General features: G+C 47.3%; 1 protein-coding gene across 3 annotated transcripts in view; it reads right to left on the bottom strand.

The window, feature by feature from the left end:
- Positions 1–13,867, bottom strand: part of LOC111174568 (phosphoserine aminotransferase) — a 32,147-nt gene extending 18,280 nt beyond the window's left edge. Inside the window, exons 1-6 of one of the 3 annotated variants that reach the window (XM_089913328.1) lie at positions 13,618–13,785; positions 9,426–9,486; positions 8,427–8,496; positions 5,637–5,842; positions 4,628–4,800; positions 2,954–3,123 (exon numbers count right to left, since the gene is read on the bottom strand). In XM_089913328.1, coding sequence (XP_089769454.1) covers positions 2,954–3,123; positions 4,628–4,800; positions 5,637–5,842; positions 8,427–8,496; positions 9,426–9,486; positions 13,618–13,677 — 740 coding nt within the window. In that variant the 5' untranslated portion in view covers positions 13,678–13,785. Of the gene's footprint in view, positions 1–2,953; positions 3,124–4,627; positions 4,801–5,636; positions 5,843–8,426; positions 8,497–9,425; positions 9,487–13,617 lie in introns of all 3 variants that reach the window. The other 2 variants (XM_022573461.2, XM_089913327.1) reach the window with 2 other exon arrangements.
- Between the last annotated feature and the right edge of the window lie 1,226 nt (positions 13,868–15,093).

Genomic DNA, 15,093 nt, shown 5'->3' with positions numbered 1-15,093 from the left:
ATACAAGGTTGCAGTGTTCTGGGTGCCTTATCCCCTTACATCCAGGGCCGGGGGAGGGTGCTCTGCACAAAGCTTCCTCTCTCCATTCACTGCTTGTTCTCACTGCATGAACTACAATTTTCTAATCTTGAAAGCTGAAGCACCCCAAATGAAATCTAAGTTTTTCAAGTCATAGATTTAGGGTAACTACTCAATTATACAGACTTACTTTTTTCCTTTTCTCTTCTTTCGGGGTAAAAGAAAGCAAGACACCAAGGGGCGTCTTGGGTCAGAATACCTTTAACCCAATCTCTTTGGTCCTCCACGTTTATATGATTCTGATCAAATACTATTAGCGATCCTGCCCCGAGATGGTCTCAGTGTTCACTCTTCTGATCTGTCTGGAGAGGAAACTTCGCCCCTTTTCCACCCTTGTTTCTGGGTGTCTGGCTGAGCCCACTCTTCGGGCAGGAAGGCTCTGGGCGGGGAGTATCTGCCCTCCCCCAGCCTGTGCCCCAACCCCAGGTGCCCAGGTTGGCCAGCTGACCCGACCGGTCAGGGCCTGGGGTGGAGGCCTGCACAGGGGCTGGTAGGGGAGTGACTCTCTCTGAGTCACTCACAGGTGGACTTTCTCTTAGTGCCCACCAGGTCTGACTCCAGACCTTTTTATCTCCCACTAGACAGACTGACCTGCTTTCTCATTGTTTCTGCTGATTTTTCACTCTAATATTACCCGACTGCATCTTAACACATATCCATTGGAGTTTTTAAAAATGTGCTTCCCGGTCACTCATGGAGAAGGTGCCAGAGGGCGTGACAGCTCCCCCTGCTCTGATCAGAACTGCCAGCCCCATTTCAGGCCCCATTTCAGGGCCAGGGCTCTCCCTGCCTTCTCCCACCGTCGCACTTGCGGAGCTGTGGTGGCCTCTGCCCCCCCACCCCCGGAAAGACTCACCTGCCTGCAAGCCAGGCCCTGGCTGCACGTTCTAACAGGTAAGGACAGACACCTCCCGCCACCTCCTGCCACCTCACAGCCTGGAGCCGAAGCTCCTTCTCCAGGGGCCCTGCACGCAGGCTCCCCAACTGTCCTGCACCACTCAGCACAGCACTGCTCCTTTCCCAGCTGGCCGGTGGTCACCGGTTTTTCCACTGCCAGAAACCCCAGAGATAAGACGGGCAGGTGAGAGAGGTTCAGCCCTGCCCCCCAATCCCTACCAGGCACTTCAGAAGCACTTTCAACCAGGGTGAAACAGAGTGGGATTGACAGGTGACCAGGAGAGTAAGCACTGAAGCCCTCCGTGCCCCGAGGAGAGCAGGGGACACAAAGTGAGAAGCTGCTCCGGCCCATGCGAGCCGCACAGAAAACCAGCAAAAATTTCCATCAGAATTCTAACTTTGGAAAAAGCTCCTTTCCTCCCCTGGTAAATTATGTGGAAGAAATTTCCTGCAGGCAGCGCCTCAGAGGGAGACCTCTCACAAAGCCCCAACCCCACGGAGCCGCAGCCTGTACCAGCCTGAGCCCCTCTTCGTACGCTTTTTTAAGAGAACTTCTACCATCCCTGGAAAACCTGGGAGACTCAGAGAGCTGGACTCCCAGGAGCCAACTGTTCTCCAGAGATGGGATCTTTCCAACACAAACCCACACTGAGAGTTTTGCTTGAGAAGAGCACAAAGATACAGGGTGTGCATACCTGGGCTCTCAAGCCAGACCGCCTGGGTTCAAACCCCGGCTATGCCACTTCTTGAAGTATGGCTTTGGCTTCTTCACTTGCAGAATGGGAATAATAATAAGAGTACCCACCTCCTAGGGTGCTTGGGAGATAAAGAGGGTCATACACATCACTATTTTACATCATAGCTGCCCTGGAAAGATAAGATAATCTATAGACTCTGGCTCTTTTATCCCCGCTGCTAAGGCTGGGGCTAAAACAGAAACCACAATAATATTACAGCAAAATAATAATAATAATAATAATAATACAGCAGCTAACATTTATAAGTCACTGAGAGCCAGGCACTCACCAAGCACATTTTATACATATGTATTAATCATTCAATCCTCACAGCAACCAATTACTCCTGGAGACACCTGCTGCACAGATAGGTTAAGCAACTTGCCCAAGGTCACACAGCTTGTTAGTAGTAAAATCTCTCAGGCAATTGTTAAATCCTAGGTGTCACAAAGATTTTCACAAACTACCTGAGTCTGGGAGTTAAAAGACTGTACGGTGGGGTAGCCTTACTCTCCCCAAAAGTGCTGTAATGCAGCCTCTCACTCGGATAAGGGGAAGCCAGGCTAACAGGACCCCTGCAGACTGGGTGAAAAACCAGAGAGGCGTTTGTTCCAGCCAGTGTGTTAGATGCCAGGCAGCCAGCTTCAAGCAGACCCAGTAAGGAAAGAAAAAGACCAGTAGCCCGGCCTCTGAAAGTCCTTCTCCAAAACCGCACTGGTTGTTTGAGATGCAAGCATGACACTTCATGTGCAGAAAGCTTTCGGGTTAATGGTGAACCACCAAGGCTACCAAGATCAAACAAAAACACCCCAAAAGAAAGGCAAGGAAAGCTGATCAAACAGTGCACAGAGAGGGGACAAGGGAGAGGTGAACTGGGCAGAGAATCTTCTTTTGTTTGTTTGTTTTTTTGCGGTACGCAGGCCTCTCACCGTTGTGGCCTCTCCCGTTGCGGAGCACAGGCTCGGGACGCGCAGGCTCAGCGGCCATGGCTCGCGGGCCCAGCCCCTCCACAGCATGTGGGATCTTCCTGGACCGGGTCACGAACCCGTGTCCCCTGCATCGGCAGGCGGACTCTCAACTGCTGTGCCACCAGGGAAGCCCTGGGCAGAGAATCTTAATAGGATATCTGGGCTATTAGATCACTGATTCGTGGCATTATGCCCTACTTTAAAAAGTCAACTAGTATTGATGGGAAATACTGAGACCTCCTCACTGGTCCCCAAGCCATACCCCGGAGTTACCTGAAGCAGGGAGGTGTGTTATACAGGGAGTTATTTCCGGCCTGCACTTTGTAATCCAGGACCGAGGGGCACTCTCTGAGGGCGAATCCCAACAGGTCATCTCGGACGATCACCACCGTGACCCCTGCAGAGCCAACGTTCTTCTGGGCACCAGCAAAAATTGCACCAAACTGCAAAAGAGAAAGCTTGCTGTTCTAGATGCACTGGGTCATTTTTCATAAATGTAGTCAAACTTCCCAATCTCCTTCCAAAGCACAATTTTTATGAGGAAGTGACTCTATTTTAATCCCGTTCGGAGTGCATTCCCTTCTCTAAAGGAATCTCTATCCGGGACAGCAAATCGATACTCAAGAGTTCAGAGCCTGCAGATTACAAATCTGTCTGATCCTTCTCTCCAGGGAGGGGCCAGCCCAAACCCATCACTGTGGAGGTCTTGTATCTATTCGTATTCACTCTAGTATACCTCTTTTCTACGTCCAAGCCCATATTTAAAATAAGGCTGCTGTCCTTGGTAACCTAAAGAAATCAATTTTTTTATCCATTTATATTTATATAAAGGGATAATCAGAAGACACTGAGAAATAATGGGACAAGCTGCCTGAGAGAGAAGAAATTTTAGAAAAAAAGAGATGTTTAAAGATACTTCGGGAAATTTTTTCGTGTAAGATGTAGAACCCTCTTCCATGTCTCCCCATGAAACCTGTAGGAAAATTCAGTGGCATCCCAAGTGGGAGGACGGGGGACAGTGTGGCTCGAAAGGGAGTATTTTATAGCTGACATTGTTTAGAATTGCCAGTGCATGGTGAGTGAAAATAAAAAGCAGGCTATAAACAAAATGTGTACATCCATACAACAGAATATTACTCAGCCTTAAAAAGAAATGAAGTTCTGACATGCTACCACATGGGCGAACCCTGAGGACATTATGCTAAGTGAAATAAGCCAGACAGAAAAGGACAAATATTGCATGATTCCACTTACGTGAGGTTATCTAGAACAGTTGAATTCACAGAGACCAATAAAAAAAGTAGGATGGTGGTTGCCAGGGGCTCGGGGGAGGGAGGACCGTGGTTATTGTTTAATGGGGACAGAGTTTCAGTTTGGGAAGAAGAAGTTCTGCAGATGGATGGTGCTGACGGCTGCACGACAGCGTGTGTGTACTTAATGCCACTGAGCTGTACGCTTAAAACTGGTTAAAATGGTAAAGTTATGGTAAGTATATTTTACCACAACTTTTTAAAAGGCAGGCTACTTCTTAGTTTGTTTTAAATTCCTTACAGCTATCATACCCCCCATGGCATGCACCTGGGGAGCTGCTCAGAAATCTACATGTCACGTCCATGCTCTAGGAGCTGAGCTGGGTACAAAGCAAGGTGGGGCTCCTTCAAAGCCCCCCAACCTTTCCTTGATGACAGCAAGTAACTCCCAAGATGCTGACAAAAGGATTTTCTATGCGCCACTCTCAGAGGCAGATGAATTCCCCAAAGACTCAAGTGTGACCCCTGGGAGACGACGATTAACACAGGGCTGGGTGTGTCAGGACGTAAACATTCTGACAACCCACGCTGTCAGCCTTTCCCCATTCTGGTATATATGAAAATGTCCTCAGAGAAACCGAGAGGCTGGTTCCCCCCGACCCGCCCCCCGCTAGCGCAGGCCTCTTTTACACTCTACCTTGGAAACATCCACTGGCTTGGACAGGAAGTTTGAGGACATGTCGCAGACCAACACTGCTCCCTTCACATCAGGAATAAAGTCAAACTCCACTCCATGCACGGTCTCATTGGCGCAGTAATACACATAGGAGGCGTCCGGGCTGAGGTTCCAGGTGCTCGGATCTGGAATTTCTATCACAGGAGACAAGTTGGGGACTCCACACGTTTCCTCCCCTCTTTCCTTAGGGAGATAGGAGGCAACCAGGAATGACGCCCCTCCCCTAGCAGGGGAAGACAGATCCTAGAGCATTCACAAGTGAAAGCACCCTATCCATCTTACATTACAATCACCACCAACATCCTCAAGGGATGACCCATCCCACCCCTTTGACTGTTACTGGGGGCAAATAATCTTCAAGAATGGCATGGGAGTATTTGGGTTTTTTCCTTGTTGCCCAGTATCCATCCATCCTATGTCCACTGACAGCTTCCTGTGTGCGTCAGCCTCCGCGACTCTCGGCCCATGCAGTTCCAGTAGAACCGGTTCCACCCACAGCCCCGAAGGTACAATGCAACTCAGGCAAGGCCGCTTGACTGATACAGAATGGGACACAGGAGACATGAGACTGTTACTGGGAATGCATGAGCGAAGGCATTGAAACGTGAGACAATATAAGGTCAGGAGCAGCTGCAGCCATCTTCTAAAAAGGAGGGGGCAGCTTTCCTGACTGTGGAGGAGACACGGAAAGACACCAGAACCGGGAGACACTGTAGGCGGCCCTTGATCAAGCCATACCTAAAGCCAAACCAGCCCCAGGGCTTTGCAGCTAAGTCAGCAGCCTAGGCATACTCTTTCTGCAGCAGCCCGTTAGTAATCTTAACAGGAACAGACAGCCAATCTAAATGGTATCAGACTAACTACTGACAAGGGGATGAAAGAATGGCCCAGGGCAGGGGTGACCTGCTAGCTGAGGAGGGACCACCTGCCAGCCAGCATTTCACTGTCCAGCTCAGCTCCCAGCACTTACTTGTGTAACTCCCAAGTTTGGGGTGGACAATATTCACAGTCCCAAACTTCTTGGCTTCTTCCGCGGCCTTAGCTGACCAGGATCCCGTCACCACATAGTCGGCACACCTTCCTGCTTTCAGGCCAATCAGGTTTAAGGGGACAGCACTGAACTGGCCACACCCACCTCCTTGTACAAAAATCACCTTGTAGTTGTCTGGAATGGCTCTGGGCAGAAGCAGAGGTGACAGTAAACAGGGTCAAGAATTGAGAATGAGTGATGCCCTTCCAGCACTTTACCCTGAGGTGGGTACACTACAAGAACGATGGTCAAGCCCCATCTCTGCCTTCCCCAACCCAGTCATTTATCTACTCAATTCCTTGCACAGATATTTACTGGGCCCTGTGGTGGAAGCCTATGGTTACTTTTTGGACAGAGCTACTAACACCCTGCTGTTCCTTTAGGGAAGCATCGGCTGCCACTCTCGGTCCACCTGGTTCAAGGGTGGCCAATCCCAGCTCCAGGGGATGAGCATGTGACCCAAGCTGGCCAGTGTGGTTTGGTTCTGAGACCTGGATCCAAACTTCTAGAAAAGAGGAGCTGTTTCTATTGAGGGAAATAAAGAACTTGTAGGAGCTAAACCTGCAACCACTGGTGGCCATCTGGTGAAGCCAACATATAAAAAAGCAGAGCCAGGAGATGGAGAAAAAGACCTTCCTGACATCATGTGAGCTCCTAAATCACTCCTGCACTTTTCTGTTATATGAGATAATACATTCCTTTCTTTTTTTTTTTTTTTTTTGCGTAAGCCAAGAGCTGGGCTTCTGTCACTTGCAACCAAAAGTCCTAAAAGTATATATGTGCTGGTCCATGCTATGAACCAGGTGGACACTGGAGAAGGATCTTTGATAATCCTTTAGAACTAAGCATGTATCACCTACCCAATATATATCAAGATTAACAGCAAAAATATTTGATTGCAACATGGAAAATTAAAATGGTGATTGGCATGGTTACAGGCAGTAGGGTAAGACCAGCTCAGGCCAGGGAAACTGGACCCAAGCCTTTGAGCAATGTCAGAGCTTGGGAACAGGTTACACAGAAGGCAGACGGCCAAGGGACAGAGCTCCAGCACAGAGGTGTAAGGAAAGCACCAAAGGGCAGGGCAATGTGAGAGGGTCTTGGTCTCGCCAACACAAGGGATGGCGTGCATATATCTGGTTTTGAGCCGTGCCTGCCTATATCCAGGGCTCAGGAGGCTAGCAAAGCATGCAGACAGGTCTTAGGAGACTCTAACCATGTCAGCAGCTGGGAGGATGGCAGCCCAAGGCAGCGTTCCTGGTTTATGTTATTCAGATGCAGGGCAGTGAACAAGGCCAAGAACTGGATGGAAAGACACCAGACAGAGGTCTAGGTACAGGGGTACAAAGAAATCGGCCCATAAATTGAACCGGAAGTTCAAGCTGGAAAGGCTCACAAGTGTGTGGGTCAAATGCCATATCTCTTGGGCCAGCATTCCAAGTACCCACCCCATGAAGGATGCGATTGTTCTGTGAACATGACAGGGAGCCAGCAGGCAGCCCTGGCACGCTAAGCCAAGCCGGTGATTACCCGCTCCAAACACGGACATTAGCACGGGGTTCGAGGGCTCCTCACAAAAATGTCACCAAGCCCGCCCCATCGGAAGCATGTTATCAATGCAATTTAAAGGGAAAGTTATTAAATAATTAGTATAATTCCAATGTTGTTAATGAAATAATGCAAGGATGGACCCTAAAACGTTAACAGTGATTACCCCTGACTGGTGGGGTTATGGATAATTATGGTTGATTTTGTGAGTTTGCTTTTTCCCTAAACTTTCCACCATGAACATGCACTAGTTTTGTGAGCAGAAAAAAAAAAACACAATGTTTTGTTTTCAAGATGACCGTATTCATATTTCTATGTGAATATATTTATATAATATATAAAACCTCTCCTTTAAGCAGCAATCTATTTAAGAACACAGTTTCCTCTGGGTAAGAAGAGCAGTGCAGATAACTAGGAAAGTTCATTTGAGAAGCAGTCCCCAGAGTTCAGAACCCTTAAAATTGCCCAAAGAGCCTGTTAAAAATGAAGTTTGTAGAAAGGCTCTGATTCAACAAGTCTGGATGGGGCCCAGCACTTGAATTTTTTAATACTTCCCCCACGAGTTGATTCTGACAGGTTGTATGAAGCAATACTTTAAGAGCCAGTGAACTAAGTTATAGTTAATTATGCTGACAAAGATGACCACTTCTTGGGCTTCCCTGGTGGCGCAGTGGTTGAGAGTCCGCCTGCCGATTCAGGGGACGCGGGTTCGTGCCCCGGTCCACGAGGATCCCACATGCCGCGGAGCGGCTGGGCCCATGAGCCATGGCCGCTGAGCCTGCGCGTCCGGAGCCTGTGCTTCGCAACGGGAGAGGCCACAACAGTGAGAGGCCGGCGTACGGCAATACGGCAAAAAAAAAAAAAGATGACCACTTCTTTGTCGTTTAAATCCCTTTTAAGCCCGTTTAACTTCCACAGTGCTAAAAAAAATCTTTCCCAGATAAAATGATTTCAAATCTTTGGAAAAACCACATAAAATAAAAATACAAACGCAGGATGAGGAACAAATAAAAAGCATTATATACTGATCTAGTGAATTTGGGAGAATCTTAACAAGATTATTTGTAAGAATGGAATATTCTGAACACACAGCAGAGTCTAGAAAATAATGCAACAGACACCCACGTATATGGATTACCAAACAAGAGTAACACAATTTTGTCTTTAAAATTTTAAACTCACAGTAATTCCCGCATAAGGTTCTCTGTGTTGTTAATAATCTTAGAGAAATCTGATGACCTGTGGCTCATTTCTGTGGAAAGAAAAACAAGAAAAAAATTCCAGTTCAAAACCAAAGCAACAAAAGTTAACTGTAGCTGTAACTACAAAATTTGCAAATCAAATAACAAAGGGAAATGTCAGTTATTTTCCATTCAAATTGTGGGCCACACTTACTTTAAGGGAAAATCCAAATTGATTTTCAAACTGCAAACATTTTAACCTTATTGTCACAGCACAATGATTTTTCAAAAGCGGCAATATTCACTGAGTGAGCCATGTACTAATTTATCCTTTGGTCTCTGATCACTCACATCTTTCTCACAAACAGGAATTGTATGCAAATGCTGCCCTTAGGACATCAGCACAAAATTCCACACTGTGCTCTCACTTCACAGAAATCTAGGTGCATGTGCCAGACCCACAGGAACAAAATTTAATAGCAATGAGCACACAGTTAAACCTACAGTCTCTTAATAGTCTGTAGCCTTTGGAAATATCAAAAAAGAAAAAGAAAATTAAATTTTAAAAAAAGTAAATTTTAGAACTCAAAGAAACTTCAGGAAATTATTAACAGGCAAGATCTTCAAAAAAAGGCTTGTATACTTTTCAACATTAATGAGTTCATGTTTAAGAACAGCAAAAACTGTAAAATGAATGTGAAGCAATTTTACAAATGTTTGGGCACTGTTAATGTAAATGTACAGGATCTTTTGATCTCAGATCCTATGCATAGCAAAAACCAATGATGCGACAGTAAGCTGAGACATATAAACCCCTCACCAGCATTTATGTTGCTTTCAAAATTGCTTCAATCAAACATGCTATGGAAGTTATTAAAATTTAAAAATATATCTACAAAGGCCTACAGGAAGACCCAGTAGAAATTCTAGGCTTGATGATGCATTTTAATTGGTTCCCTTTGAATCCTGGACATTCACAGAATCCAAAAGTAAATCTTACCAAGAACACTAATCCCAACTCCTTTGTAATCTAATAATTCTTTTTGTATCTCTGACAATACCTAGGAAAAAAATAAAAGAAAATTTAAGATGATTTCAATATGCTGTGCACAACTCTGGACATACAAACTGCAGTGGGGGAGGGACAGGGGAGAGGATCCACCCACCAGGCCTCTGAAGAAGCTTATGTCCCTGCCCACAGCCAATCCCCTTCCTCCCCCTATCCCCACAGAGCCCCGATGATGCAACTTACACTCAAGTTGAGAGTGAAATTATGCAACGTGACTGATGCTAAGACAGTTTTTCCAAAGGTATGAATTTATTTAGAGATAAAAACTCATTTGGACTTAAAAAAAGATCAAGTATAGAAGTTTTCTGATAACAATTCTTTAACTGTCAACTTCAGACCTTTGGGAAAAGTCTAATTCCCTAGAAAAATGTCCCTTCCACAATTGCATTTGCACTCTGACAGCAAAGGCACAAAAAGCATAAAGTTCTGGGGGACAACAAAAAAATCAATTAGGCCCAAGTTAAACTGATAACTCAATTTTCCATCTTTTTGGTCTGCTGGGATGGGTGGGGTGGGCAGGAATTAGGAAGCACCTCCTGTGAATTAAGGTTCGTCAGGGGTACTGATGTACTGCACTCTTCCCTCAACAATAGCCCTGAAGGTGATATTCTCATCCCCAATTTGCAGATGAAGAATCTCAGCTGTGGCACCAGAGGTACTTAGCTGTATGCCCCAGTCCAGCCCCTTGACCCATCTTGTAAGATCACTGCAATCCCATAACCACAGTCTGCCTTACAAGGACAACTGGACAGGTGGGACCCATCTTATGGCCAATCTTCCAGTGCCAGGAAATGGGTGGGGGGCAAGGCTCATTCCCTACCCCCACCCCCAAACACGTAGCTCACTTTCTAGGGAGGTGCCTCATTGTTTTTTTCCCAAAGGCAATTAAATGTAAATTACTACACACTGAAAGAAAAACACCTATTTCATATATGTATCTACATAAATTTGTGTATATATACATATATGTATATATATATACATATATATATGTATATATATATATATATATACACACACTTCAGTAAGAAGAATAGAAAGCCCTTATCAGAGATGCATGCTGCATTGTTTACGAGTGAAATGACACGATATCTGTGATTGGCTTTAAAATTATCCAGGGGCAGAAGGGGAGAAAGAGGGTATGGGGCAGGGAGCGCTGAAACAAGATTGGCAAAATGTCCTTAGTTGTTAAATTTTGGATGGGTGCATGAATTTAGTTATATTATTCCCTCTCTACCTTTGTGTATGAGCAATCTGCCATAAAGTAAAAAGAGAGAAAGAAATGCTCTAAAAATGTACACAAAATAGGTGAGATAAACCCTCTGTAGAAGCATCCTGCCATCAAAGGAGGTTCCCTTAAAAGATACAGGCTAAAGACCTCATAAAACATAATCTAGGGCTTCCCTGGTGGCGCAGTGGTTAAGAATCAGCCTGTCAATGCAGGGGACACGGGTTCGAGCCCTGGTCTGGGAAGATGCCGCGGAGCAACTAAGCCCGTGCGCCACAACTACTGAGCCTGCGCTCTAGAGCCTGCGAGCCACACGTACAGAGCCTGCATGCCACAACTACTGAAGACCGCGCACCTGGAGCCTGTGCTCCGCAACAAGAGAAGCCACTGCAATGAGAAGTCCACACACCACAACGAAGAGCAGCCCCTGCTCACTGAAACTAGAGAAAAGCCTGCGTGCAGCAACGAAGACCCAATGCAGTGAAAAATTAAAATTAAAAAAAAAAACCATAATCTAAACTGGATTGCAACTTGTCTGAAAAAACACCATTTTAAAAATAAAGAATGAGACAAAAAAAAGAGGTTCAAGAATTTGTCATCGGGGCTTCCCTGGTGGCACAGTGGTTAAGAATCTGCCTGCCAATGCAGTGTACATGGGTTTGAGCCCTGGTTCGGGAAGATCCCACATGCCGCGGAGCAACTAAGCCTGTGAGCCACAACTACTGAAGCCCACGTGCCACAACTACTGAAGCGCACGTGCCTAGATCCCGTGCTCCGCAACAAGAGAAGCCACCGCAATGAGAAGCCTGCGCACCACAAGGAAGAGTAGCCCCCGCTCGCAGCAACTAGAGAACGCCCGCGCGCAGCAACGAAGATGCAACGCAGCCAAAAATAAACAAATAAAATTAAAAAAAAAAAAAGAATTTGTCATCGTTTTTGTTGGACACATTAGCAATGGCTGATCAAACAAACTTTTAGCAAATCCTTGTCTTTAGTAAATACAAACATCTGTCTCTGATAGAATCATCCTTGAACTTCTGTTCAGACTGTATTTCTCTCATAGATAGTATTCCTTGAAAAGACATCTATAAAAGTTTATAACCAAAATCATTATAAAAAGTTTTAAAATCTTCTACCCAAAAAGCATACCCCTCTAATCCAGTGGAGTTTATTTTTCTCAAACTGCAGAATGCAACCACTTTTGTGGATCATAACTAATTTTTTAATGAACTAGAATAGACCAGAGCAGAATAGAATACAAAATTGTGCATGTTGTAGTCATTAGGCTAAATATTTCATAAGCCTTTTGTTTTAATTATGTGCAGGTACTTGCTCATTTTGTGAAATATATTTTTCATTGTGGTTACAGTCAAAAAAAGTTTGCAAAGCTTCTCTAATCCTTATACTTCAATTAAATCAAGAAGACACATAAATAGCAACATCTGCCCCCCCTCCCAGCTTGAAGAGCACCCGGGAGGGCATAAATCCTCCCAGGAAAATAAATAATAAATAACTGTACTACTGATAACAACTGCCTTTATAATAAATGCAGAACAAATTACACAGGAAACAAATGCGCAGAAGACTCCAAAACACAGAGAGGGGAAAAAACGGTGAGGGTAGAGGAAACGTTTGCACAGCTCTGGCAGGGAATCTCACCTAAAACAGACCGCAATAACTAAGAAAAAACGAAGCCCTGTACTCTCAGCTCCTACTAGAGCTGCCCCCAGAAAAGCAAAATGTCCTTTCCCTTCTACAATTGTAAGATTCTCTGCTCTTATCACAACACAGAGAAGTCTCTGTCCCAGGGAGATTCTACTCAGTTCAACAGCAGATAATTGTAAAACACTTGGCTATGCACCATGTTGCTACAACATATCATCAGAGTCATCCTGGTTAGAAAAATAAAAATATAACAGCAGCGGCAGGGGTCAGTGCGTCCAAGGCGCAGTAGAGACTTGGCCTCCTTCACAGCTTGGGCGGTGGGAGGGGAGAATGGATGTGGAGGGAGTGGGTTTTGGAGGTTAGGGGAGGAGCCGGAACCCGGCTGGGGGCTGGGAAGGCAGGGAGTAAGTTCCACTTGCACTTGAAAGGTCTGGTAATGGCCCAGGGGAGAATTTAGTCATTCATTTGCTCCAGAACAAAGTGAACCGAACTGGGCTAGCAGCCCGAGGCCTACCAGAATTTGAATATTAGAATGCCTTTAGGGGACACGCCAGTTGGGGGAAAAAAAAAATCTACGCGTGAAACAGGGGGAGAAAAAAGGCTTTAGGGACGGGTGGGGTATCTGAGAGACAAAGAGGAAAAGCCTGGGCTGGGCTGAAGGCTTTTAAATTTACATTTCTGAAAAGCAATGTTTCCAAGTGCTGGCTAAAGGCAACACTGCTTCCGAGGGGTCGTGCGCGGGCCTCCAGTTTGCAGTTCCCTCCAGTAAACGCAATCCTCATTCACCATTCATTCACAGTGTCCATTCACGCATCCACTCAACACTGCCTGGTTCGCAGCACTGCGGGGCGAGGCGAACGCAGAGTTGGGAGCTTTTTCTTTTCCGCCGCGCCCCCGGCCCGGCCGGATTGAAGGCACAGCGCCGGAGTTTGCAGGTGCGCAGCGCAGCGAGCCAGCACTCCCGGGCGGGCAGGGTTCTGCATGCGGCGCACCCGTAGCCGGCGCCAGCGACAGCTGCACAAGCAAGCCTCGCCGAGTTCCTCCCCCAATGTATCCTTCTAGAGGCCCACCCACGATAGATCCTAAACTGGGAGTGCACGCCAGTGCAGAGCGTTCGGGGAACTCCGGGCAGGAAGTGGGGATCCGGGAGCCCCGTGCAGGGATGCACAGCCACCCACGCGCCAGCTCCCGCCCGGACCGCACTGCCGGCGCGCGCAAGAGGGGACTTACCGAGCGCGGCAGTTTGGCGGGCCCGGGCCCGAAGTTGACCACCTGCATCAGGGGGTCCATGGTGCACAAGCGGGAACTGGGAGTCGACTGGAAAGGACCGATCGCGTGGGCAGCGCAAGCCTGCAGCCGGCGCCGACTCTGTGCTCGCTTCCAGCGCCGAGCCGGCTTCCCCATTGGCCCGCGCTGTCGCTGGCCCTGCGCTGATTGGTTCGTGCAACGGGGCTCGCATCCCCATTGGTCGTGCTCCCCCGTCGAGATCGAGAGCAGTTGCTCCTCCTCGCGTTTACTGCTTCAACCCCTTTTTTGATCAATGCAAGGCGCGCGGGAGATTGCACCATCCAGGCGGCTCGGCTGCGCGCCCGCCGGAGAACCTTGGGCGGCGAGAGGAGGCTACCCCTGCCAACTTGCGTTGGTACTTCTGCACGCTTGATGAGGCGCTTTCCAGTCCTCCAACGCGGACCCTAGCCCCTCTCTCTGGGCTGCACTGGGAGATGGCGGAGTAAATCACCCCTCACCCCCATCCAACCACATCTTCACCAGACCCTAGACTGGGCTCTGCTGCATTTGTTTGAACCAGCGGTCATTAATTCACCAAACTTTCCTAAGCACCCCCATGGGCGCCAAATACTCCAGGGGGGAGGAAGGGCCTCCAAGGATGGAATTGCAGGGTGAACTATGGGCCGGGGGTGGGTGGGTGGGGGATGAGGTTCTCTGCAAAACACCAAGGGGCCAAGGGTTAAAGCAGGATTAAGGGATGGAGGTGGCCAAGGACACTGAGAGAAGCCTTGGCCTGGGAAGCCTGGATGCTTCCCAGGCAAGTCCTTTTAAGCTGCTGATTCTCCATTTCCCCTCGGGAAAAGAGCGAGCTGGAACCTGGCAATACCTCTCAGGTTGTGTAGGCGCTGACAAGCTGTGAGTTTAGAAACGTGAGCAGATATTAACAAGAACGCGATACCCCTGAGGAGCCTCAGCCCAAGCCAGGGGAGAGGCCCAGAGCCAGGCCGGGCGTGGAGCCAGCGCGGCTCAAACTTTTCCACAGAAGTGTTCTTCTCAGAAGAACTCCAGTGGAGATCCACATGGGGTTCTGAAACAGGGAGGTCCCCTTCCTGCTAGAAAAAAGTTCCTTTGAAGTCTGGAATTTCATCTTTTTTTTGAAATGTGAATTTTGCCTTTTACTCCTTAATTTAACCCAGTTTCTTATAAAAATATTTTCCCAAATCTTTGAGCAAAAGTGATGTGCCAGGAATACACACAGTGCCTGCCCTGGGGCTTTCCATCACACCAGCCAGCGTCAACCACCTCAGTGAAAAGATCTGTAAACTGACAGGGCTAGGACTTTTGTTTGCTTTTTTGTGGTATGTGGGAGGGATGGGGCTGGGATAGGAGGTACTGCTTTAGGTTTGGGAGGTGAAGGGCAAAGTTTCTAGAAAAAGCTGAAATGAACAAGGTCACCGCCTTCCTCAGCACCTTCATTTA

Source organism: Delphinapterus leucas, chromosome 6, assembly GCF_059928025.1.
Source record: "Delphinapterus leucas isolate spDelLeu-1000000601 "Yukka" chromosome 6, BTC_Dleu_Yukka2, whole genome shotgun sequence".
Lineage (NCBI taxonomy): Eukaryota > Metazoa > Chordata > Mammalia > Artiodactyla > Monodontidae > Delphinapterus > Delphinapterus leucas.
The sequence above is the reverse complement of the archived record's forward strand: the minus strand, read 5'-3'. Positions and strand labels throughout refer to the sequence as shown.